Source organism: Euleptes europaea, chromosome 4 (genome assembly GCF_029931775.1).
Source record: "Euleptes europaea isolate rEulEur1 chromosome 4, rEulEur1.hap1, whole genome shotgun sequence".
Classification (NCBI taxonomy): Eukaryota; Metazoa; Chordata; class Lepidosauria; order Squamata; family Sphaerodactylidae; genus Euleptes; species Euleptes europaea.
Window position 1 is genome coordinate 97832783 of NC_079315.1, and position 26298 is coordinate 97859080.

At 44.4% G+C, this 26298-nt stretch overlaps 1 protein-coding gene across 2 annotated transcripts in view; it reads left to right on the forward strand.

The window, feature by feature from the left end:
• The first annotated feature begins 2662 nt into the window (after window positions 1-2662).
• Window positions 2663-26298, forward strand: part of ANKRD55 (ankyrin repeat domain 55) — a 39263-nt gene continuing 15627 nt past the window's right edge. The window contains exons 1-7 of one of the 2 annotated variants that reach the window (XM_056848733.1): window positions 2663-2756; window positions 9673-9795; window positions 13513-13643; window positions 14990-15099; window positions 19375-19435; window positions 20538-20666; window positions 24360-24544. In XM_056848733.1, coding sequence (XP_056704711.1) covers window positions 2717-2756; window positions 9673-9795; window positions 13513-13643; window positions 14990-15099; window positions 19375-19435; window positions 20538-20666; window positions 24360-24544 — 779 coding nt within the window. In that variant the 5' untranslated portion in view covers window positions 2663-2716. The remainder of the gene's footprint in view (window positions 2757-9672; window positions 9796-13512; window positions 13644-14989; window positions 15100-19374; window positions 19436-20537; window positions 20667-24359; window positions 24545-26298) is intronic. The other variant, XM_056848734.1, reaches the window with a different exon arrangement.

The following is a 26298-nucleotide window of genomic DNA, read 5'->3' on the forward strand; positions in this document are numbered from 1 at the left end:
CCAGGTAAAGGATTTTTTTTTTGTAATATTACATCACATTTATTCATTTTCACAAAGAATGCCTGGAGTTTTGTTTTTTTTCTAGAACAATAGTTTGCACTCCTTTGGTGGCATTATCACAGTATTGGCTACAAATATTAGACACCAACAATCCATAGTTCTCTGTCACCCTTCCCAACCATGGTTCTTCTTTGGGAGGTTTGGAGGCCCCAAACCACCCGCTGCTGTCCCCTCTTAGATCTTGCATCAGCTGCTTCTTTCAGTTGCTGTTATTGTTTATTGTTATTGCTATTATCCAATGAATTTTAATTTTTTTTAAAAGAACATGCATCAGATACTCTAATGTTTGTGGCAATGAGGTTCACAGAATAGAAGCTCTAGGCCAATGACATCCAAGAAACACCAGGAAAGCTGGCGGGAGATTTTTGGGGCGGAGCCTGAGGAGGGTGGGGTTTGGGGAGGGACTTCAATATCATAGAGTCCAATTGCCAAAGCAGCCATTTTCTCCAGGTGAACTGGGCATGAGGAGAGAAACCCCGAAGTTAGGACTATGCATGAAAATGGCGGGGATTTGCCTCGCTCTTGCCTCGATGCATCCTAGAGCTGAGGGGAAAGAACGAGGTGGGAGCAAAGTGACTTCTAAAGGTTGGTAAAATCATGAATACTGTAAAGGAAGCCTCAGAGCAGTCCAGCAGGGATCATGAGCTAAATACCCCTGCATAAATGGCCAGGGAGAAAAGATTATAGAAAAGAGCAGATGGGAATGAATTTGGTCAGGAAGGGGTTAACTGATTAATTCCTCCAGTTATCTATGAAGCTTCTCCTTTCTGGGCAATCTGGACAAAACCTGCACATTTTCCTCTTACATCTTCACAATGAAAAGGGCCAGAGACTTTTAAAATAAAGCTTGGGAAATCAGGGAAGGTACATGGCAACATTCTTAGGGTCGTTGCCCACATATGGCCCATGACTCCCATAACTTTTAGCCATAACAGATCTATCTTTCATGAATGCATCTAATGCTTTTTAAAAGCAGGGTACACATGTAGCCCAAAATATATATATTTGGAGGGACATTTTTAATTAAACGGCATCCTTCCCACTTTTGTTTGCTTTTAGGCAAGCATAGATCATAATGTCAACCCAGAAGTGATGGAAGCAGTTCCTACAAGAGCAAAAGTGAACCGATGCTACAACTGCTGTCTCCACACACCCTGCCCTTACCAATAATTGCTTACCAATGCCTACCGTGGCAGCTACCGCTCATTGTCTACATGTGTGTTGTAGTGTTGGGTGTGTTAATTTAGCAAGTCCAGTGCTTTAAAGAAAAACCCTTCCATCCAAAAACATCATTCCAAATAGTTTCAGCTGGGTAACCGTGTGGGTCTGCAGTAGAAGAGCAAGGTTCAAGCCCAGTGGCCCCTTAAGCCAGCGTGGTGTCGTGGTTTGGAGCAGTGGAGTCGTGATCTGGAGAACTGGATTTGATTCCCCACTTCTCCACATGAGCGGCGGAGGCTAATCTGGTGAACTGGATTGGTTTCCCCACTCCTACATGCAAAGCCAGCTGGGTGACCTTGGGCGAGTCACACTCTCTCAGCCCCACCTACCTCACAGGGTGTCTGTTGTGGGGAGGGGAAGTTGTAAGCCAGTTTGATTCTACCTTAAGTGGTCAAGAAAGTCGGCATATAAAAACCAACTCCTCTTCTTCTTCTTAAAGGCCAGCCAGATTTCCAGGGTATAAGCTTCTGAGAGTCAGAACTCCCTTCACCAGCTATCTGACTAAAGTTGTGAATTTCCTGCATTGTGCAGGGGGTTGGACTAGATGACCCTGGTGGTCCCTTCCAACTCTATGATTCTAAAGGAGCTTTGACTCTCAGAAGTTTATACCCTGGAAATTTTATTGGTCTTTAAGGTGCTACTGGACTCGAATAGTGCGCATCATTCCAAATATAAAATTTTGTAATCATCAGCACTGTGGTATATGTGTCCAGAAACATTTAATCATTGGAGAATAGGGGAGGTGGGTTTTTAACCGTCTCAGAACACGAAACTGGTTTCTTTATGGCATTTCAATCTATATTACTGTAAACAATGTAGTATATTAAATGCTGTAGAAATCACCCAAGTATAGACCTAGATGGCTGGCTGACTGGAGCAGAGATGATATACTTGACAAGCTTCAGAGCATATGCTCACCGCTTGTCTTTATGCAATACAGAATTAGGAGATTATTCTCTCGTCTTTCACCACAGCATATGTTGTTTTGTCTATGTAGGGAGCGCATCCGTATCTCAAATGCACTGGAAGCTTTGCACATGCTCCGTCTGACATTCTGGATTCTCATTCATCTGAGCAGACTGCAATTTTAAGCACAGCATTCTTGTAGCTGACGCTGCACAGTCAGCAGAGCCCTTTTCAGACACAACCAAAGACGGATGATATTTCCCATGAAACAGGGATACATGAGGCCATTTCCAAGGATTGTTTCCGGCCAGATCTTTAACAAATGGAAGATGCAATTCCTCTTGCATGACCGGCAATATATTTGCTTGAACAATAACCGGCAGCCATAAATTTTAATTCAGACCAGAAGTCTTGACAACAACAGCAATGAAATTGCATGCCTCATTCACTAGTGTAATATAGGAGTTGTTGCTCCGGTGATCTCAGCAATGTTATTTTCCTGGAGTACTTAAAGAAGATGCAATAGGCAGCAATGGATTTTAGCACTTCCTCGGTGTTTGATCAACAGAAAGGTAAGTTGCTTGCTGCTAATGCTGAAATCCGTTCGGGAACGAGCGTGCCGGTCGCGGTAGCCTTCTTAAGAACACTATGCAGAACATTTCATGTTCATGGGAGGTCTCGGGCAGCAGGAATTCATCTCTAATTTACCTATCTGCACATTATAACCTTTGTTTAGAGCAATTCCTCTTCCATCTGTTTTCAGGGCAGCCACTGATATAGTATAGTCTATGGTTAACGGAAAGTGTTAAGTTGTTTTGGAAGAACTGGCAGTATTTAACATTTTCCAAATACAACAGCTTGTATACCTCCTTCCTTGGAAAAACAAAAACAACAACTACAAATATAAAGCGTTATGTTGACTGATTAAATAATAGATTCTGGAATTACATAGCATACCTATTTGGATGTTCTGTGGCTGGAGATTTCCTTTTCCTTAAAGAAATCCTTATGTTGACTGAAGGAGTACTGAAATATTAAAATACCCATCATACAAACCAATTCCTAAAGCAAAGGTATATTTTCTACAGGAAAGGTTGCTATGGAAATAAAATCACCAGCTCTGTATGGATTTCTAGGATGATGACCTTTTTTGCCTGATTTTGTTGGTGGCTTTCTGTTCTAAATGCTCAGTTTGCAGATTCTGGTAACTTTTCATATGAATTGCACACCCAGTAAAGAAGAAGTGATTCGTATCAGTCTTTGCTCTGCAACATAATTCTTTATGGCCTCAACAGGGCCACAAAGCAAGCTGTCGGTAGGTTGCCCCTACAAAATGCGAAAGCTGGTAAGGAAGCAGAGTCCGGCCTTAATCAAAGTACCGAATACACAATAAGGCTGGTGAATGAAAGTGCTTGCTCATTCTCTTTACCATATCAAAAGTATCATACTAACTATTCCTGTTCTCCGAGCTAGGGCTCCAACCCTGTGATCTGTGGAGAGCCGGCGTGGTGTAGCGGTTAAGAGCGGAGGACTCTAATCTAGTGAACCGGGTTGGTTTCCCTGCTCCTTAGAACTCTCTCAGCCCCTCCTTCCTCACAGGGTGCCTGTTGTGGGGAGAGGAAGGTGATTGTAAGCCGGTTTGATTCTCCCTTAAGTGGTAGAGAAAATCTGCATATAAAAACCAACTCTTCTTCATCATCATCATCATCTCTTCCAAACGCAGGGGCAGAGAATGGCACTAAGAACTCTTCCAACCGCAAAGACTTTTCCAGTCCGTGAAACCCCATGCCACATTTCCTTTCCACAGTGTGGAGATGCCCTTATTGTGGACATGAATGGGGATTGTGCACTTCAGCTGCCAACTCCGAACTGGGAAATGCCTGGAGATTTGGGGGCGGTGCCTCAGGAGGGCGGAGTCTGAGAAGCGGGGGGAGTTCAGCGGAGAAGTGATATTGCTTTACTCTGCTCTGGGTAGACCTCACCTAGAGTATTGTGTTCAGTTTTGGGCACCACAATTTAAGAATAAGCTGGATCGTGTCCAGAGGAGAGCAACAAGGATGGTGAGGGGTCTGGAGACCAAGTCCTATGAGGAAAGGTTGAAGGAGCTGGGTATGTTTAGCCTGAAAAGGGGAAGACTGAGAGCGGATATGATAACCATCTTCAAGTACTTGAAAGGCTGTCATATAGAGGATTGTGCCGAGTAGTTTTCTGTTGCCCCAGAAGGTTGGACCAGAACCAAAGGGTTAAAATTAAATCAGAAGAGTTTCCATCTAGACATTAGGAAGAATTTTCTAACAGTTAGAGCAGTTCCTCAGTGGAACAGGCTTCCTCGGGAGGTGGTGAGCCCTCCTTCCCTGGAGGTTTTTAAGCAGAGGCTAGATGGCCATCTGTCAGCAATGCTGATTCTATGACCTTAGGCAGTTCATGAGAGGGAGGGCCTCTTCTGAGCACTGGGTGTGTGTGGGGGGGAGGTAGTTGTGAATTTCCTGCATTGTGCAGGGGGATGGACTACATGACCCTGGTGGTCCCTTCCAACTCTATGATTCTATTATTCTATTGGCTGGAGATCAGTTGTAATAGCAGGAGATCTCCAGCTAGTACCTGGAGGTTGGCAACCCTATCTAGATATCAGTTGTATGTCAGTTGTTTTCCCCAGACAGTCTGTGGGAAAACTGAACTGTTTGGGACAATACTGTCTACCTGGCGACCCCAACTCCAGACCCCTCTTAAGGGTTAGCAACTCTACTGTGCAGGCATAAGAGCATTAGGAGATCAGATCAAAGGTCCACTCAGTCCAGCTCTCTGTCTCCTGCAGCAACCAGCAGAGGTCTTTGGGAAAGCTCACAAGCAGAGCACAAGTAGAAAAGGGCAAGAGACCAGTAGCAGAGCACAAGGAAGATAATTGTTCCCTGTTGCTTGTTCCCAGCATATAAAAATAGGCAAGCTGCCTCTGAATCAGGAGGCTTGATTTTTAGTTAATAAGCCCAATAGCCACTAGGGTTGCCAGCCTTTAGGTGGGACCTGGGGATGTACTGGCATTACAGCTCATCTGCAGATTGCAGAGAGATCAGTTTCCCTGGAGAAAATGGGTGCTATGAATGGTGGACTCTATGGCATTTTACCCCACTGAGGTCCAGGTCCTCCCTAGGCTCCACCCCCAAATCTCCAGAAATTTCCCAACCCAGAGCTAACAACCCTAACCCCCCACCCACCCCACCAGAGGCCAGGTGGACCTGGCAACCCTGACAGCGACAACAGCCCTATCCTTCGTTAATGTGTCTCACTCAGAGTTAAGGTTGCCAACCTCCAGGTATTAGCTGGAGCTTTCCTGCTATAACAACTGATCTCCAGCCGATAGATACATTCACCTGGAGAAAATGGCCACTTTGGCAACTGGACTCTATGGCATTGAAGTCCCTCCCCTCCCCAAACCTTGCCTTCCTCAGGCTCTGCCCAAAAAACCTCCTGCTGGGGGTGAAGAGGGACCTGGCAACCCTACTCGGAGTCATCAAATCACAGAATCTCTGTGCCTCTGAGAATGTGCAAAGTGCTTTTTCACAACACCAAGTAGCTTGTCCTGCATATCTGGAACTTAGGGGAAGGGTCTCCAGGTCACTAAGATGTACTTTGCATCTTGGGTGTGTATCTCATTCTCCACTCTTTGTATGTTCCAAGACAAAGGGACCAACCTTTTGCACTATCCACTGTGCTCCACAGCCTTTAACCCTGCGCCCTGCTTCTCCAATATTTATTTCTGCAGTTTCTGCCACATACCCTATGCATGTGCAATGTGCATGTGCAAGATAGTTCTGATCTATCTGCAGCTTTCACGGATTGTCCCACACTGAATTATGCTATGTGCAGGAAACTGGTAATCTTTGAAGTGCCCTTCAGTCTGAGAGCTTTACTTATAGTTCTAACTGGCTTGGCATTTTTAAAGAAAGGCTGCCCTTTGATTTAGACAGTTACCAGCATTCATATACAGAGCTCAGTATGGTTTCTCATAACCTCCTCTGTGTCATTTTGGAAAGATTTGGGAGCGTAAGAAGTACACATTGTTCCTCACGTCACCTCCTGATTTGGTTTCTGATAGGCCTCCATGCCTATTCGAGATGCTTGCATTGGTCGCAATCGTGGTACGTGAGCAGGATGCAGGAATACATGAGGCCCCCTAGCAGCAGTGACTCATAATGAACTCCATGATGGATCCAGCATTTCAGAATTCTGCAGGGAAAAGGAAATATCACAGAGAGAACGAAAGACAAACAGTGTAGTATGATGGCTAATTCTAAAACAAATGACTTGAAAGCACCAGCATCACCCTTATGGCAACAGCCCTGAGAGGGAGGTTAGGCTGAGAGTATGTGATTAGCCAAAGTCACCTACCAAGTTTCCGTGGAGGAACAAGGATTCGAACCTAGGTCTCCCAGATCCTAGTCCAACACTCAAACCACTATACCATGCCAGCCAATAAGATTCTGGCCAAATGATAGAACTATATATGGAAACATGACCTGGAGAAGCTGATGAGCAGCATTTGGGGACTTTTCTGTTTGACCAAAGCAGTGTCCTCTGTTGTGCATATGAACACTAGCTGTACCTGTGTGGTTCATCTCATTCATTCCTAACCACTACTCTACAGACCTATTGTGTGTGGCTATGTCCAGGAGCAATCAAGGTCAATAGGGACTGAGCAATAGAGATCCCATGAGCAGAAAATCCCAACAGCAGAGTGGTACCCATTGTGCTGGGACCTAGAGCCCTGTACAATAACACACAGCCAGTTCCTGACCTTTAGGCAGCTGGGGACTGTGGGGAGGAGGCGCTGCTGCGGCGCCTCCTGAGCTGTTCCACAGCCGCCGAAAGCTTAAAATGGGTCTTTTCACCCCATTGAGAATAGTTCTTCTCGCTCTTCTCTCTGCCGGTGTACCCGGGGCGAAAGGGGACAGGAGGCTGCCTACAGGCAGGTTCCCCCCATAACGCCCTGGGAATGCCTTCCCCCCCAGGATGCTGGGACACACACACCCCGAAATGCTGGCGAGGGCCTTTACACCAGTGGGACACCAGCAGAAGGCTGCGGCAGCGCCAGGAGACTGGCATCCAGGCCTCCCCGACAGCGTTGGGGCCACTTACGGCAGCATAAGTAGCCCGGACGCCAGCATGGGGGGCCCAATGCCAGCACAGCCCCTTCCTGGCCTCCTGAGGACCTTCGTCCTCAGAAATCAGGAATGTGCTGGAAGAATACTAGCCAGGACCAGAAAACCAGTTGTTTGTTTCTGCTTATTTATTGCCTCATTACTATGAGGTTGCTGCTGTTATATTCCACTTTAAATACCAGCGTTAAGAGGGCATGTGATTCCTTGTGTGCTGACCAAAGGCTGCAGCACATATGAATAATTTCATTTGAGGCGAGGGATAATTCGTTGCCAAGCAACCTCTTGATTTACCAGCAAGAAATATACCGAGCTACTTGATGGAGCTGCAATCATGCAAATTGGTGAGAGAGGAGGGAAGGGATTGGCATAAACGTTACTGAGGTCACAAAGGCACTGAAGCCTCATGGTGGCTTTCTCTTACGCAGTTGTTCTGGCAATTTGAGTGATTTGCACTGATGGAAATCGCAGGAGGACCAAACCCTTACCTCTCTTTGAGATTCCTGATAGCATCTGTTCTGCCAAGGCCAATGAAGCAGTTCAGGAAGAGAATGAAGTCAAGTCTTGGAAGATTTAGTAACTAAGAGAGCAGTCTTAAGCAGGTCTAATCAAAATCCTGCTCAGGTCTTTTCAAAGGGGTTACTCCCAGGAAAATGTTCTTTGGATTGTACTGTAACAGACTAATTTTCTATGGCCAGCAAGCATCCTAGGAAATAAGAAATGCTTAAGAAAATGACTGTAGGACTACTGTTAGGGTTGTCAGGTCTCTCTTCGCCACCGGCGGGAGGTTTTTGGGATGGAGCTTGAGAAGGGCGGGGTTTGGGGAGGGACTTCGATGTCATAGGCCATTTTTGCATGGTAATTAGCAACATGTTCCAGGCTGAATTGCCTCACATTTTTTTTTAAAAAATTTGCACGCTGAACCATCATTCCGGAAGTGACTGCGAAGCCGGCACTTACCTGCTTCGCATTACCAAAGAGCCCATTAAACCCGACCTTTGGTGTTTGCTGCGAAGAATCACCCTCAAGGAACAATGCAAAACAACAGAGGCATGTTAGCTATGCATATGCTAATGACTATGCAATCAGGAACAAAGGAGCAGGCGAGTGGGGAGAGTGGAACTTCTCTTTTTGCGTCGGGACTGTGAAAAGGCATTTTTAAAGTCGCATTTTTTAAAAAGAGCTTTGAGCGAGCATCAAAATTAACCGTGTAAAAATGGCCACAGAGTCCTATTGACAAAGCGGCCATTTTCTCCAGGTGAACTGATCTCTATCGGCTGGAGATCGGTTGTAATAGCAGGAGATCTCCAGATAGTACCTGGTGGTTGGCAACCCTAGCTACAGTTGGGAACCTGATCTTCAGGGGAGCTCTGTTTAGGAAATGAGCCAGGTTCTAAAATGGTTCAGAAAATACCTTTTAGCAGAGCACATGTTTTGAAGCCAATTCTTAGCAGGAGTAACCTTCAACCACTTTGGACTTTTTAAGCAAGGTTGCTTCCACATTAGTCATTTACTCAGGAATGGACAACATGTTATTGCCAGTCTGGTGCATTCCGATGTTTTCTGTGTTATTTTCCCATCTTTTCTATGACTGGTTTGTGGCCTGCTGGTGTGGACTGGAAAAATACCGTTGCAACTTTCCAGGGCTACTGTGCCTTTAAATTTTACTCCTTCCTTTGTTGTTTCTGTATCTTAGCTTAATTGATTCCTTCCTGTTTGCTGCCTGGCAGCAGCTCTCCTAACTCAGTTCTTCATTTTTCTTTGGGGAAAGGAAGGATGTTTTAACTACTGTTTTCTATTTGCAGCCAAAACATTATTTTAATGATATTTTTCATGATCATAATTATGTTATTCATAAAGTGTATCTCCCCCGATACTACACAACAAAGTCTTATAAACCAGACATTCACCACTGGAAGTGGTGATCTTTTTTCCTATCGTATCAGTGATATGCTCAGGTCAGTGGCTCAGAACCACAGGTGGGCTTTTGGCGTACCACCTGAAACTGTCCTGAGGACTGTTCCCCAGTGTGACACCCACCCCTTGTTCCAGAAAAGTGGCCAAGGCCATTATGCAGTAGGACTCGTTGCTGGCAAGTGGTTCCCACCTTGAAACAGCTTCCCCCAGAGGAACTGGAAGGCAAATAAGCTGTGATTCTTCTTGCCCTTCGGGCCTTGTGCCACCTTTTTCCACAGCCTCTGCACTCTCATCCCAGGACCTGGGCAGCTGTCAGGAAGAGCGTAAGCTGGCCACTGTGGGAGGTTGGTTTAACCTTTTTATATGACTCCCCCTTATACCCACGTGCCATGTCCTTTACTTTTATGTAACTGTGCAGGTGATTCAGCGGAAGAAATTGACCTGACTCTGGTATACCAAGCAGCAGCCAATGGGGACGTTAATACCTTGACTGCTGTCATTCGTGAAGATCCTTCAATATTAGAATGCTGCGATAGTGAGGGTAAAGTTGCTGTTTATCTTGCTCCCAGTTGCTAGAAGATATAACCAATGTCCAAGGTTCGCTGGTTTTACTATCCGTTTCAACATGATAGTTCGATATAAGTTCCTTCCTTAATAACTTTCATCTTCTCCATTCCAGAACCCTTGATATGTGTGCAGTTCTTTATTTACTTCTAAGTGCGGCATAGGAGCCTCGTGGCGCAGAGTGGTAAGCTGCAGTACTGCAGTCTAAGCTCTGCTCACGACCTGAGTTCAATCCCAACGGAAGTCGGTTTCAGGTAGCCGGCTCAAGGTTGACTCAGCCTTCCATCCTTCCGAGGTTGGTCAAATGAGTACGCAGCTTGCTGGGGGTAAAGCGTAGATGACAGGGGAAGGCCCTGGCAAACCACCCCGTAAACAAAGTCTGCCTAGTAAACATCGGGATGTGACGTCACCCCATGGGCCAGGAATGACCTGGTGCTTGCACAGGGGACCTTTACCTTATAAGTGAGGCATATATACCCAGTGTTCCCCCAATGTAATGCTGGCAATAGCAACCATAATTTCATTCTGGAGGTAGCAACCAGCACCACATTGCCGGTGGCTTAGAAGGACTGTATGTCTTCAGAATGCAAGTGGAAGATGTTGATGGCAACTAAGGTTGCCAGGTCCCTCTTCACCACTGGCGGGAGGTTTTTGGGGTGGAGCCTGAGGAGGGCAGGGTTTGGGGAGGGGAGAGACTTCTGTAATGCCTGGATTACCTTTGATTGTCCCAATAAAGTAATACCGGAAAGGTTGTCAGGATAAACAGTTCTTTTTATTGGCCCAATAAAACAGAAGCAGGTGGGATGCCCTTAATGAGGCACGGGGCAATCCACACCAAGAACAAAGAAAGGCCTCCTTCTTTATAGACTTAGGATAGAGGGCAGGCATTTGGGTTACGTATAACAAAAGAACCAATACACATTAGATAAGTACACAAGATGATTAGCATACCCTATTAGCGTAGCCTTAAGGCGTTACATAGATGGCTACTTGATTTGCTAATGAAGAAACGAAACAGAACATTCCTAACTGACACCGTTGGTATCCTAAATCGTTGCCTGGGCCTCATTAGGGTGGGTGGCTGTACCAGGCGAGCGAAGAGGATTTCACTGGCACCTTATAGGAATGGCTGCCAGCTCATGCTAACTAAGTGATTACACATTAGAAGGATCTGAGCCTAAGAATAATGTTTTACCCCTTATACATGGGGGCATTGCCTTTACATATGTGTGCATAAGAATATACTTGTGCCTGATGCTAGCCCTTATACCTGAGCATAGCACCTTATATATTGTGTGAGTGTGCACATATATAAAAGACTATATAATTCCCTATAAATGAAGTTTATAGGCATTTCACTTCAATGCCATAGAGTCCAATTGCCAAAGTGGCCATTTTCTCCAGGCGAACTGATCTCTATCAGCTGGAGATCAGTTGTAATAGGAGATCTCCAGCTACTACCTGGAAGTTGGCATCTCTACCCCCAACTCAAAAACACCATGTATGGGGGATGTGAGGAAGAAAAGGGTTTCTAGCCTCGCCGTGTCCCTGAAATGCCGGCTTTGCACATACACCCAGTTTTGCCATGCCTGAGAATTCTAAAACACAATCCATCATCTGTATACCTGCCGTGGTGCTCACTTAGGAAGATTTTTCTGAGCATTTGAATTCACTCTCAGCTGCCTATTTATACATTTCTGTGCTCCATGTTTACAAGAAGAGTCTAGCATGCACAAGAAGGGTGAAACTAAAATGAGAAGTATGTTGCTTCCTCATGTCTGAGATGGGTCACATTTTGGAAGAACCTCGTTATGGAACCAGTACTTGGTTCTTCCCTGGTGGTTATTATGGAAGATTTGTTAATGTCTCAACAGGCCCTTTCTAAAGAGAAACTAACGAGACCAGCATTTTAATAATGAAAGAAACCGATTAAAAAGATACAGTAGTTTTCTATGAGCTAGACTCTGAGTATGAATTACTGCAAAAAAAAGAGATTTGGGCTGTGTCCTAGGTTTGCCAACCTCCAGGTAGAAGCTGGAGATCTCCTGTTATTACAATTGATCTCCAGCCAATACAGATCAGTTCACCTGGAGAAAATGGCTGCTTTAGTAATTGGACTCTATGGCACTGAAGCCCCTCCCCTCCCCAAACCCAACCCTCCTCAGGCTCTGCCCCAAAAAACTCCTGTGAAGAGGGACCTGGCAACCCTATCTGGAGAAAATGGCCACTTTGGCAATTGTACTCGATGGGATTGAAGTCCCTCCCTTCTCCAAATCCTGCCCTCCTCATGCTCTGCCCCCAAAATCTCCAGGTATTTCCTAACCCAGAGCTGGCAACCCTAGCACCTGTTGTTTTGATGGCTGGGCACGGAATTCGCCTCTCTCCATTGCTTAGGTGAGCAGTTCCCAACCTTTTTGGTATGGTGACCCACAAAACCAAATTCACTTAGTGTGGTGACCCACTCAAGACTGGCCCAAGGTTTTTTGGCTCTCTAGGCAAACGATGACCTAGGCACCCATTGAGATCAGCATTCCATTTGCTACAGTGGGTAACCAGATGTTTTTGAGAATGCAACAAACATCACATAAAGGGCACAGTGCCCCCCACTTTGAACCCCAAGCAAGTGGCATTCCGACATACACAGTCATTCATATGGAGGTTACATTCTAGCCTTTGACCACCCTCTCCTTCTCTATTACTTCCTCTAATCCCCAAGATTTTTTGCTCATTCTAGTGACCATCAGGATGGATTTTGATTTGATTTGATTTGATTTATTGGGGTTTTAGCCCGCCCCCTCCCTGGCCAAGCCAGGCTCAGAGAGGCTCACAGCCTTTTAAAACAATCTAAAAACAGTAAGTAATTACATAAGTGCAACAATAAAACTGGCGCCCTTACAGACACAGCAGCAGATACATTTATAATATAACATAATCACAAAGCAGCACTAACAATTTATGCTATTTGTAGGAAGCATCAGAGATGGAGAAGGAGGGGGGGAAGGAGGAAGGAAGGGAAAAAACCAACTAATGTATGACATGAAGATACTATTTCCGGGTCAGATCTTGGGTTTCCGAGATACAAAATAGAGCAATGGAAAAGGCTAGGGTGGCCATTGGGGGGGCTGGCCTGTGACTAGGGGTGCCACTTGCCAGCTGTGGGTTGGGAAATACCTAGAGATTTTGGGGGCAGAGCCTGAGGAGGGTAAGGTTTGGAAAGGGGAGGGACTTCAATGCCATAGAGTCCAATTGCCAAAGCAGCCATTTTCTCCAGGCGAACTGATCTCTATCGGCTGGAGATCATTTGTAATAGCAGCAGTTCTCCAGCTAGTACCTGGAGGCTGGCAACCCTACCTGTGACCCACTTGCGGTGGCTTCGTTACCCCCTTTTTGATCTCAACCCACAGGTTGGGAAACAGTGGTTTAGATAAACCAGTTTTAGTGTTTTGTCATTTGTTTCATTGTATGGGCCTTGCTTGAGGAGCACTATTCACTGAAAAGTGGATTAGAAATTTTCTCGATAAATATAAACACTAAATATTAACTATAGAGCAAGAGTCAGGACTTCCTAGATAGGTATCCAGGCTTTCACACACACAGGTTGACATGCAGCGCCAACAAAAAATATCTCCTGCTTGTTCCTTGAACAGACTAAAGATCTTAAGAAGTTAACCTTCCTACCCTTTTCCTTTCCAAGGCTGTACACCACTGATGCATTCCGTCTCAGGACGCCAACTGGACACGGTGAAGTTGTTGCTGAAGATGGGAGCAAACATCAACACCCAAGATGCCTTTGGACGCACCAGTCTTTCTTTGGCAACCTACCTGGTATAAAGATTTCTTTCTTTCAGATTGCATTCAGATGTCATGACAGACTGCAATTAAACAGAGGGTTCGTTAATTAAGCCGAACAGAGCTTATGTGTCCTTGCCTCTACGCAGAGCTTATGTGTCCTTGCCTCGCACGTGTCCTTGCCTCTACGCAGCACTTGTCCGAGTACTTCTCAGTTTGGTCAAACTCCAGTTTGCTGTGATGTTTGAATGCAGGGACCTCAGCAAATGGGAGTTCCCACACAAGTTGATATTCTAAACTTCTGTTAATTTCCAGTTTAGTATCCCAGCTTTGGAGGCAAACACAAATCTGCCACAGAAGCTCTGTTTAGATCAAACCAGGAAGTGTTTGATCAAGCTGTGGATACTAGAGAAGGAGGAAGGGGAGCATGCAAGCTCAGCAAACAAGCTGTGTTAGGGCACGATGCCACCAAATCTCTGTTTAATTCAATGGTTCTTTACCTTTTTAGGGCCACAGACCCATTTCAGAATCTGTTGAAAGCTATGGACCCACCCCACCCCCCACCCCCACATAAATGCACTAAACACACAACATTTTTGTGCAATTTATTTTAATTAGTGGCTACTTCTTGGGGGGAAATGAAATAAATCCAAATTGTGCAAATCAAACAAAAAGTAACGTTTGATTCTGCTCAAAAGTAAATTTCGATGAGAAGACTGCTGTTGTTGGGCATGAATAAGAAGCTGAAATCGTGGAGCAGTCTTTGACATGGCAGCACACATGTCGTCTTTGACATCCAACCAATTTTGACTTGCTGAAAACCCTGACTCACAAAGGTATGTAGTAGAAAATGAAATCAGAGCTTTCATAGCTCTCTTTGCCAGACGAGTATAGACTTGTGTCAAGGAATACCAGAATTTCCCAAGACACTTCAAGTTGAATTCATGTCACATCATATGGAAGATTTCCCCCCCACACACACACACACAGAGAGAGAGAGAGAGAGAGAATTTTCAAAGTAACTGGAAGGAACTCAAAGGGGAAAAATCATTTTTTTTGCCTGGTTCATGGGCTCTGAGAAGCCCCATGGGTCCATGGACCACAGGTGAAGAACCCCTGATGTCTTGACGTCTGAATACATTTAGTCTCAGTGAAACGTTAGATGAAAATAAATATATGGAGGGCAAAGCTAATAAGGTGCAAAGGTAGTTTAATGGGGGGGGGGAACCATTACACTGGGTCTTGAAGATAAATTTTAAAGGATGCATGTAGAGACAAATTCATAATACAGTTGTCGTTTTGTGTCTTTTAAAGGTGCATCTCCTATTGACCCTAATTGCTCAAGCCTCGTTGTATTGTTAGTCTCTTTGATCTGCTTTCAGGGGTGGCTGGAGGGTTGTGTCAGCCTGCTGAGAAATGGTGCCAAACAGAACATCCCTGATAAAAATGGGAGATTACCCCTACACGCTGCCACTGCCGATCCCAATGTCAGGTATTACAAGTTTTTAAACCAAAATATACTGAAGAGAATGAGTTGCCTGATGTATTGGGTGCAGTTTTTTAGAATCTATTTCTTACATATAAGGGAGGGCTGTGGTTCAGCGGTAGAGTACATGCGTTGCCTGCTTGAAGTCGCAGGTTCAATCCTTGACATTTCCGTTAAAAATCTCAGGTCGCAGGGCTTGCAAAAGACTTTTCTCTGCCTGGGGACCTGGAGAGCTGCTGTCCATCAGAGTAGGCAGTACTCAGCTTGATGGACCAAGGGCTATCTCAGTATAAGCCTACTTCAACTATGCATTTCCTTTCCAGGTAATTAATGGTTTAGTAGACTTCCATAATGTGTAGGGGTTTTTTTCTGGGTATTTATTTCCTAGTTATTTCAAAAGTTTCTGCTTTGTGAAAAGTTTGAGGCAGCATACAAAACAGAGCTTAGGGGTTTAATGAGATCCAGCTTCTTTTAGGCTGAAAACGTTCTCCTTTTGTAAGCACTGTGAATCTGGCCTCACTGGTTCACGGTACAGTAATTTTGAGGATTGACTACCGTATTGCACTTTATGTGAGGCCGCCCTTGAAAACTACTTGGGAAATTTCAATCAGTGCTAAATGTGGCAGCCCATCTGTTCTCAGAGGGTAGCCATAGGGAGCAATATCTATCTATTGCCAGTTTATTTCTGGGTCGGATTCATGGTGCTGGAGTTTCTTTTAAAATTCTTCATAACTTTGAGCCGTCAGACTGGAAGGACTGTTCTCTTCTGGTAGGGACCCATGCAGCAGCTCCATTCACCACAGAAGCACCTTTTCGAGGTCTTTTTTCCTCCATATACACAAAGGTTGCTTCTACACAAGGAATAGAGGGGATGCTTATTAAATTTGCAGATGATACTAAATTGGGAGGGGTAGCAAATATGGTAGAAGACAGAGCCAAGATGCAGGATGATCTTGACAGGCTGGAGAAATGGGCTAGAACTAATAAAATGCACTTCAACAAAGACAAATGTAAAGTTCTGCATTTAGGTAGGAAAAATCAAATGCATCATTATAGGATGGGGGAGACTTGTTTGAGCAGTAGTGCATGTGAAAAGGATCTTGGGGTCTTAGTAGACCAAACACTGAACATGAGTCAGCAGTGTGATGCTGTAACTAAAAAGGCAAACGCAGTCTTGGGCTGCATCAACAGAAGTATAGTGTCCAGATCACGCGAAGTGAGGTTATCACTTTACTCTGCTCTGGTTAGACCTCAACTAGAGTATTGTGTTCAGTTTGGGGCACCACAATTTAAGAAAGATGTAGACAAGCTGGAACGTGTCCAGAGAAGGGCAACAAAGATGGTGAGGGGTCTGGAGACCAAGTCCTATGAAGAAAGGTTGAAGGAGCTGGGTATGTTTAGCCTGAAGAGGAGAAGACTGAGAGGAGATATGATAACCATGTTCAAGTACTTGAAGGGCTGTCATATAGAGGAGGGTGCTGAGTTGTTTTCTGTTGCTCAAGAAGGTCGGACCAGAACCAACGGGTTGAAATTAAACCAAAAGAGTTTCCGTCTAGACATTAGGAAGAATTTTCTAACAGATAGTCGCAACGGAGGCCCCTCCCTGTGATGTCACTGGCTCCTCCCTATGATGTCATAGCAATGCCCCAAGCCCAGCCCCCACCCCAGGGAAACTGGCAAGTCTACGCCCCTGCAAGCAGATGCTCTACCACTGAGCCATGGACCCTCCCATGCTGATTTATATACATACTGGCAAAAAAGAAAAACCCATTCTGAGGAAATGGCTTGTGTATTTTTGAGGCAATGACTATTACTAGTAGGGTTGCCAACCTCCCGGTGGTGGCTGAAGATCTCCCACTATTACAACTGATCTCCAGGTGATAGAGATCAGTTCGCCTGGAGAAAATGGTCGCTTTGGCAATTGGACTCTATGGCATTGAAGTCCTCCCCTCCCCAAACCCCGCCCTCCTCAGGCTCCACCCCCCAAATCTCCAAGTATTTCCCAACCTGGAGCTGGCAACCCTAATTACTAGTGAGTTGGCTGTCTCTGGTAAGAATAGTGCACGTTGAGCTCTCGCAAGTACATCTCATAGCCCATTATTCTTCTTATCGTGCTTGCAGCTGCCTCCGCTTCTCCCAAGCAATCTCTCTGGCGGTTGCTTTCTTACATTTCTGCCTTCCTTGCACATCACTTGAAAGGCATACTCAAAAGGCTTCAAGGCAACCAAGAGGGTGTTATCATTAAATAAAACCTTCATAGAAAAGCAGCTCAGCTGATATTTGGGAAAGGAGCAGTAATTTATTTCACCAAAGCACAGGGTTTCCTGTGCATCTCCCCCCTCCATGGTCTCCAAGGTAACCAAGCAGACCTTTGGTCAGAGCACAAGTGTGCCCGCTGTTCAGTTTTGTTTCATCTGTCTTATTCGCCCAAGTCAGCCAAATTAGTTCTTCAGACTATTATCACTCCATTACCGGAAGGCACTCCTGAAGGCTCGGAGATCTTCAGCTTGCTTTTGCCTTTACCTTTGCTCACCGCGACAGTTTTTAAGAAGTCCAAACAGTGATAAGAGGAGAGGAAATCTGTAGCTATAGTCATGCCAGGTCCCTTTTCGCTACCGGCGGGAGGTTTTTGGGGTGGAGCCTGTGGAGGGCGGAGTTTGGGGAGGGGAGGGACTTCAATACCATAGAGTCCAATGGCCAAAGCGGCCGTTTTCTCCAGGTGAACTGGTCTCTGTCGGCTGGAGGCCAGTTGCAAAAGCAAGAGATCAGCTAGTACCTGGAGGTTACAACCAAAGAAAAACTCAATTTCACTGTTAATTAATAATGGTAGGAACAAAACAGTGCAGGCAATAGTATCAAAAACATATATTCATGAAACAGTGCAAAACATACACAAACGACAAGTGCTAATACAAAAGTAACTATCAAGGAAATACAAAATATATACAAAGCTATTCACAATGTGACAGCAATATTAGATAAAGCACAATGGCTATCTCCGACGAAATAGGAAAGTCCAATGCAACTACTCGCATTGGACTTTCCTATTTCGTCAGAGATAGCCATTGTGCTTTATCTAATATTGCTGTCACATTGTGAATAGCTTTGTATATATTTTGTATTTCCTTGATAGTTACTTTTGTATTAGCACTTGTCGTTTGTGTATATTTTGCACTGTTTCATGAATATATGTTTTTGATACTATTGCCTGCACTGTTTTGTTCCTACCAGTACCCGGAGGTTGGCAACCTTATGTAGCTAACTGGGCTTCCCCATGCCAAGGATCGTACCTGCTCATTATTGTAAATTTTTAACTGTCCCCAAATATACTTTTCTCCAAGGCCAGATTAAATGCACTACCATTGGGGGAGTTAGCAGGCAGGTTTTCAGGATCCCCTTTTCTGAACGATTTTGTGATTGCAAATCAGGGAATTTGGACATAGTTTGGCATTTTATTGACTGTAAAAAGTATGATCTCGCCAGAGATGAGTGGATCACAGTATACATCCGGAAGTGGGGACCTGCCCTAAAGCAAGAGATAGCTACAAAGCTATTCCCTGATACTGATCCAAATATAACCCCTGCCGTGTCAAAACTTTTATCTATGGCTTTTAATACCTCTTTTTAATTGTATACCTTAGATTTTGTATTTCTGTATGCTTGGTTATTTCTGTGTTACTGAATTTATGGAATTTGTTTTGCTCATGACCTGTTGGTCCGCAAGCATAAAGAACGAAAATAAAGGAAATATCTGTAGCTAGTAGAGAAAAGTATTAAGGGCTATACGATTTTTTTTTAAATCACAAAAATCTAAATTCGGCACCCAAATTATGGATTTGAGTTTTGCCAGCTGCATAAATTATGTCCATCATCTAAAAGTGCATGTTTTTATCTGCTTTGTATGATATAACTGCTTCTGCTGGGCAGTTATGCAGAGCACTGTAAACATACCACCTGACCACTGCCACTCTTTTTATTTATCCTCTTTAGCTTCTGAGATTGACATGCTGTTCAGCCTGTCCTTACAGCCATAGAAACTTGCTTTGTTTTAAAAAGCCTATAAGGTTTTTAAAGCAGAACCACCCTGTAAGGTAGGTTAGGCTGAAAGTATGTGACTGGCCCAAGGTCACCCAGCAAGCTTCCGCGGCAGAGGGTGGATTCAAACCATCCTAGTCTGACACTCTAACCACTGCACTGCTCTGGCTCTTGATTTGACTTAATTGTCCATCTCTGAATTTTGCTTTCAATTTCAATATGCATAATATGCTTTGTCCTCCATAGGCTTTTATCTGTGCTGCTACAGCAATCTGATTTGAGTGAAATCAACCACCAGGACACTGAGGTGAGCAATCAAATTTTCACTATCATCATATGCATTTACTGTAACTTGGATCCTAGGTAAGAGAAATCTTAGTTCACTTGCCTACCAAACAAATGGTTACTGCTTGGTTGGGGGATCCAGAAAGTAGAATAAATTTATAAGAAGCAGAGCAAGTTTAAAAAGAAACAGTGCCATAAGTAGATTGTGTGTTCTTCTTTACAGAACACTGCTCACTAAATAGAATAGGGTAGGGGCCCCCAACTTTTTTTAATCTGTTTGACACTGTTGGAACATTGACAACAGGTAGCATACACCACCACAAAATGGCTGCCCAAGAGGGCACAGGCAGCCCCAAAATGGCTCCCATAGAAACAGAGGCCCATCAAAAACTAGGGTTGCCAACCTCCAGGTAGTGGCTGGAGATCTACTGCTATTACAACTGATCTCCAGCCAATAGAAATTGGCCACCTGGAGAAAATGGCCACTTTGGCAATTGGACTCTATGGCATTGAAGTCCCTCCCCTCCCCAAACCCCGCCCTCCTCAGGCTCCGCCCCAAAAACCTTCCGCCAGTGGCACAGAGGGACCTGGCAACCCTATCTAATACTGTTGTGAAGTTCTAAGCCAAGCTTCCTCCTATGATGGAGGTAACTTAGGGTTGCCAACTGCCAGGCAGTAGCAGGAGATCTCCTGCTAATTCAGCTGATCCCCAGCCGATAGAGATCAGATCACCTGGAGAAAAATGGCCGCTTTGGCAATTGGACTCTATGGCATTGAAGACCCTCCCCTCCCCAAACCCCGCCCTCCTCAGGCTCCACCCCCAAATCCTCCCACCAGTGGCAAAGAGGGACCTGGCAACCCTAAGATAACTGTTGGGGTGTTGTTGGTTTGTTTTGTTTTGTTTGAATGGGTGCTCCCTGAAGCCACAAATGTTATGCCTTCTAGACTATTCTAAAGCACCTGCTTTTCCAATGAAGTGGAGGAAAGCCATGATTGGCTCTATGCTGTAGAGACCAAGGGTAGGTACCCGGAAACATATTGGTGGGCACCTCATGGATGCCACTGGAACAAGGAAAGGCTTACATTGTCAAAGAGCTCTGATGTCTTGGCTTTATTAATTTCAGGGGATGACATCACTTCACTGGGCCGCGTTCCATAATCGACCCCAGCATGTGCAAATACTGCTTCAAAAAGGAGCTGATCCAACACTGGTGGACAAAGATTTTAAAACCGCTCTTCACTGGGCAGTACAGGTAGGTACAGCGGTCAGCCCTTTAAAACCACATGTTTCTCTTCACTTGATGGTTTTGTTTCTACAAATGGAAATAATACGTTTAAAAATACTGCATAATGTGAACATGGAAAATATACGGGGTTCCAGTCAGAGTAGGATTCCAAATCTATCTGGAGCCCTACTCTGTAGGGTATGTGTAACATACTGGTTAGATACATAACATAATAGAAAGAAGGCAATCGGGACTGAAAGCAGCCATGAAATAAGCCCATGGCAAGGAAGATGGATCATCCAGCCTTTTTAAAATGAACAGAATTATGTCACCATTTATTTTTAGCATTTCAACAACAGTTATGTTCATATTCCCAACGCTGGTTTCAAAATGCAAAGAAATTATTCATCTTTGCAAGAATTGCACCGCCACAAGACTGCTCAAAGACAGACATGTAAAAAGTCTGGCTTGTGGTTGGTAGGGAACAGGAACTTGATTGTACCTCTGAGTAAGAACACGGTGAAATAACAGTTATTGACTTGGGCAGAGAGATTCTTTGAATTGCAGGCTCTTGTGCTATAAAAAAAATCTTACTTCAAAGTCCTGTCTGTTTCAAAAGGGGCCTGCAAGGTGGCGTGGGAGGGGGCATTTGGAAATACACAGACCCAGTTGCATGTCTGTACTAGTACCATTCTAAGGGTCTCTGCCATCATTTACCATCCGTCCATTTCAGAACTTTAAAAAAATCCAGGAGATTCTAGAGCATCCCATGCGATGCCGGTGCTTCGGGGGTAAACCTGAGAGTGATGTCATCATGTGCACTTGGGATCGCCGCCCCCGGTCCTGCCCCCCAAAAGCTCCTGCCAATGCTGAGAGGGGACTCGACAAGCCTACTTCCAGGGAAAATTCAGAAGAAATACCAGCATCGGGCATGGTATTACATTGGTCTAGGATAGGGTTGCCAGGTCCCTCTTTGCCACCAGCGGGAGGTTTTTGGGGTGGAGCCTAAGGTGGGCGGGGTTTGGGGAGGGGAGGGACTTCAATGCCATAGAGTCCAACTGCCAAAGCAGCCATTTTCTCCAGGTGAACTGATCTCTATCGGCTGGAGATCAGTTGTAATAGCAGGAGATCTCCAGCTACTACCTGGAGGTTGGCAACCCTAGTCTAGGAAGAGAGTTTCTGGCAATTTGTAGAGTGACATCATACCATTTCTGGTTTTCCCTGGAAGTGATGTCACACCATGCACACTACCAGCACCCCCATGTTCCTGCTCCCCATCTTATGATGGCTGCCAACCAATGGCTGCCAACCCTACCCACTTCCATGGCAGCCAATTATGGTAGCACTGGTGCCCTTTCTCAAAATTCCAGAAATGCCCGCAGGCTCAACATCACTATTTTAAATCTACTTTGCTTCTGTTGTTTTAAGTGGCATCCCTGGATAGATCCTTTTCTGATTATTAATTAATTCCTTTGCAGCAAAAAGGATTGTTCTTCTTTTATTTTTTATTGTCAGAAACATGCAGTTATGAAATTTCTGTCACAAAAATTAGGACGCATTAATAAGCACAACTGGCAGCCAAAGAGAAAAGCAGTAATTAAAGCCTCCTACATCTTTTTATATACTCCTTACCTGTGCCATTTTAAAACTGCTTCCAATGCTCTGTGCTTTGTTACTTCCTGCTCATTCATGGTTCTAGTGCCCTGGCATATCTAAATAGATTCTTAATTCCCTTTCCTTGAGGAGAGATGGGAGTGTTAATTAGTGCATTTCTCCTCGGTTGCAAAGGTGCTCAGTACTTTTTAATTTGTATTATCATAATTTTGTAATTGAGTGATTATGATAATTTTAAAAATTAATGAACAATTGATTTTGTTGCAAATGAAACGGAAGTAATTAAAGCTTCCTCCCCATCAGGGAAAAGAAATTATTCAGTATTTATTCAGGAATGTTGAGGCAACAGTACCACAAGTGAACAGGAATTAATTAATGAAGCTATTAAGCATGGAGTAGCACAAACCCTGGGAAGTTACACATTTAAAGGATAGAGCAGGACTTGTGCTGAATTTATTTTATTTCTATGACTTTTCCACGCCAGCCTTCTCCATGAAGGGGCCCAGAAGAGCTTACAGAAATTTTAAATGATGTAATTTAAATAAACAAAAAAGACAAACGGGCTGCATATCATAAAGCCCTCAGACTAAGAGCCAGGGGCCAATAGCCCTTTGGCTCTTGCCCTTAAGCTTGCGCTCTAGGGCTCATGTATCTGGCCACACTCACACTTAAATACCTGCAGAGAAAGTGGAAGTCAGCTCAGGTGATACTCAGGTGCTGCTAGCATGCTTGCAGTCTTCCTCTTCCCTGTTGTCTTCTCTCAGGTCACCCAAAGGCTTGAACACTTGCAGACCTAGGAGAAAGCAAAATCAGCTTCCAAGTAAGCATAATACTAGTATCCTGCCATTGGGGATAGGCATTGCCAGGGTTTAAATTTATTTTTTATTTATTAAAACATTTTTAGTCTGCCTGTCCTCATGGTTCAGGGCGGCTTACAATAGTTAAAAACACTGAAGCCCCTTCTCCCTGGACATCATGGTCCTGATCCAAATCAGGCACCATGTACCTGGAATTGAGAAGAATTCATAACTCATGTCTGACAGTTACACTGATTGTGTGACTCAGTAGAAAATCAATGACAGAGTTAATCAGAAGGGAGAATGGAGAACTGAAATCCCTTTAAATTCTACCTTGGGGACCCTATTTGGGTCTAGAAATATTTTAAACAAACAAATAAGAACATAAGAAAGGCCCTGCTGGATCAGACCAAGGCCCATCAAGTCCAGCAGTCTGTTCACACAGTGGCCAACCAGGTGCCTCTAGGAAGCCTACAAACAAGATGACTGCAGCAGCACCATCCTGCCTGTGTAGCAATAGATAGCAATCAGAGCAGTTATGTTTACATTGAAAATATTTCAGTTGTTTGGGAAGCAGCGCTTCATTAAATCCATCCTAATAAATCAAATATCTCCACCCCTGTTTCTCAAGCTTGGGGGTTTTTTTAGAAACACTGAGCAGCCATTCATTCATACCATCTGAAGAAGTGAGCTCTCGTTCATAAAAATGTATGCTGGAATAAAATCTTGTCAGTTTTTAAGGTACCACAAGGGTCCTGTTTATTTTTGGTATAATAGATTAATGTGGTTACTCCTCGGGAATCATTGCTAATTAGTAGGGTTGCCAGCTTCCAGGTGGGACCAGGGGTTCTTCTGAAATGACAGCTGATCTTCAGACTACAGAGATCAATTCCCTAGGAGGAAATGGCAGTTTCAGAAGGTGGACGCTGTGGTATACTATAGTATACAATAGAGTATAGGAGAAATAGGAGTCCAAAGTGGCATCAAATCCCACCCCTCCTCAAACTCTGCACCACCCCCAAATCTTCAGAAATGTCTCAAGCAGGAGCTGGCAACCATACAAAGGTATTGTCGAAGGCTTTCACGGTCAGAGTTCATTGGTTCTTGTAGGTTATCCGGGCTGTGTAACATACCAAGACCACGGTTACACAGCCCGGATAACTTACAAGAACCAACATGCAAAGGTATGTTTATGTATAAAATGAGTGCCATTTTGCAGGGGGAAAGAGTGGGAACGCCGTGTCCGTAACATTTGTTGTTATTGTTGATGAACTTTTTATGCCACTCCAATGCGGTTGCTTTCGCTCAGAGCGGAAACCGGATCCTGTGTTCCATCATCCTGAGCCACCATCGGGGCCCGTCAATAATCAACTACGACGATGAGAATGGGAAGACTTGCCTCCACATTGCTGCTGCTGCGGGCTACAGTGACATTATCGGCGAGCTGGCTAAAGTCCCAGAGTGCAACTTGCAAGCCCTTGACGTGGATGACAGGTGACCATGGAAACCGAGTGCAAAGAGCTGGAGAGCTCTGGCGGAGACCCTCATTGCTTCGACCTACCGTAAAGGATGTTTTGGCTGCTTTCTCATGAAATGTGGCCTCTAATTAAATAACCCTCTCTGCGGTTCCTGCTTTGCTCAGCAACTCAGCCAGCGGGTGTCCTGACTTTTATTGTTAGAGCTTCTACTCATGTGATGAGGAGGGGCCTCTCGGTATTTTGTGTACTCCAGTGTTAATCAGAGCTTAATTCGTGGCACAACTCACCAGGGATCAGCCCTGTGGCTTATTATAAGGTCAAAAATAAAGAAGAAAGCGCCTCTCACATCGTTGGGATTAGAGGGGGAAATTTACCGGGCAGTGTCACAGATTTGATTTCCAGGCAAGGCTGGGCCAGCTACTGTCATGTTAGAAATTTATCTCCGATATAATTAGAAGGGAAACCTACGATAAGCAAATATCGATTCAAAAGGGAAAGAGTTGCAAAAACTCACAGGTAGAGAGAGAGCAATCCTAAACAAGACTGCTCATTTAATTCAGTGGGGCTTGGTCCCAGGAAGGTGTTCTTAGGACTGCAGCCAGAGAGACTTTTTAACATCATTTTGGAATACTTGTGTTGTGTGGTTCAAAACTATGGAAGCTTTGTTTTATTATATAAAAAATACTTAAAGATTAAATTCACCAAGCCAATGAATGCTGTAATTGTGAACCTATATAGTTCCTTGGAAGCACTTTTGTGTAAGTGTGGGATATGTTTATAGTATTTTAAGACAAAGCTTAAACTCACAATTTTAAATGTCCTGGATTTGAAATTTCACAGAGTACAATTTTCAAATATTTTTATCATGATGAAAAATTTCAGCCTCAGTGCAAAGACCTGTTGTCGAATCTTAAACTGAACTGAGTATAATATCTGCCAGCATCAGCTAGGTTTTACCGCTCAGATTCTAGTTGTGGGGGATACTTATTTTATTTACGTTATTTATAGTCCGCCTTTCTCACTGGCCATTTTTGCATGGTAATTAGCAGCGCGTTCCACACTGAATTGCCCCGCATATTGTTTACAATTTTGCACACTGAACCATCATTCCAGAAGTGACTGCGAAGCCGGCGCATACCTGTTTCACATTACTAAAGAGCCCATTTAACGCAACCTTTGGTGTTTGTCATGAAGAATCCCCCTCAAGGAACCATGAAAAACAACAGAGGCTTGTTAGCTATGCACACACTAATGGCTATGCAAACAGGAACAAAGGAGCAGGTGAGTGGGGGGTGGAATTTCTCCTTTTGCGTCGGGACCGTGAATAGGCATTTTTAAAGTCACATTTTAAAAAAGAGCTTTGAGCGAGCATCAAAATTGACCATGCAAAAATGGCCACTGAGACTCAAGGCAGATTAATGTTCATGTTCAACTGTTTTGAAGCTGAGTGCTAGATATACAAGGAGGTCCCAGTGTTGACCTCTGACTGAGGGGAAAGCATTTTTGAGGGTATTAATTTAGCTCTTATACTGTGTGTGTCTAGGATAGAGCTTGGAGGTATGAATCTTTAACTCTGGGTGCTTCTCCCTGCAGGAGTCACTAGAGCAGTCTCCTAGAACCGAACACAGCTTGACATTCCACATCCAATTTGTAGGCCTGTGCTGACAGGGCTGGAAGGATACCCTAGTTGTACTCTCTTCTCAGAGTGTGTGCATGCATGCATACGTTTGTATGTGAGGGAGAGCCATTAGGGAGTCATTTTGTGCATGG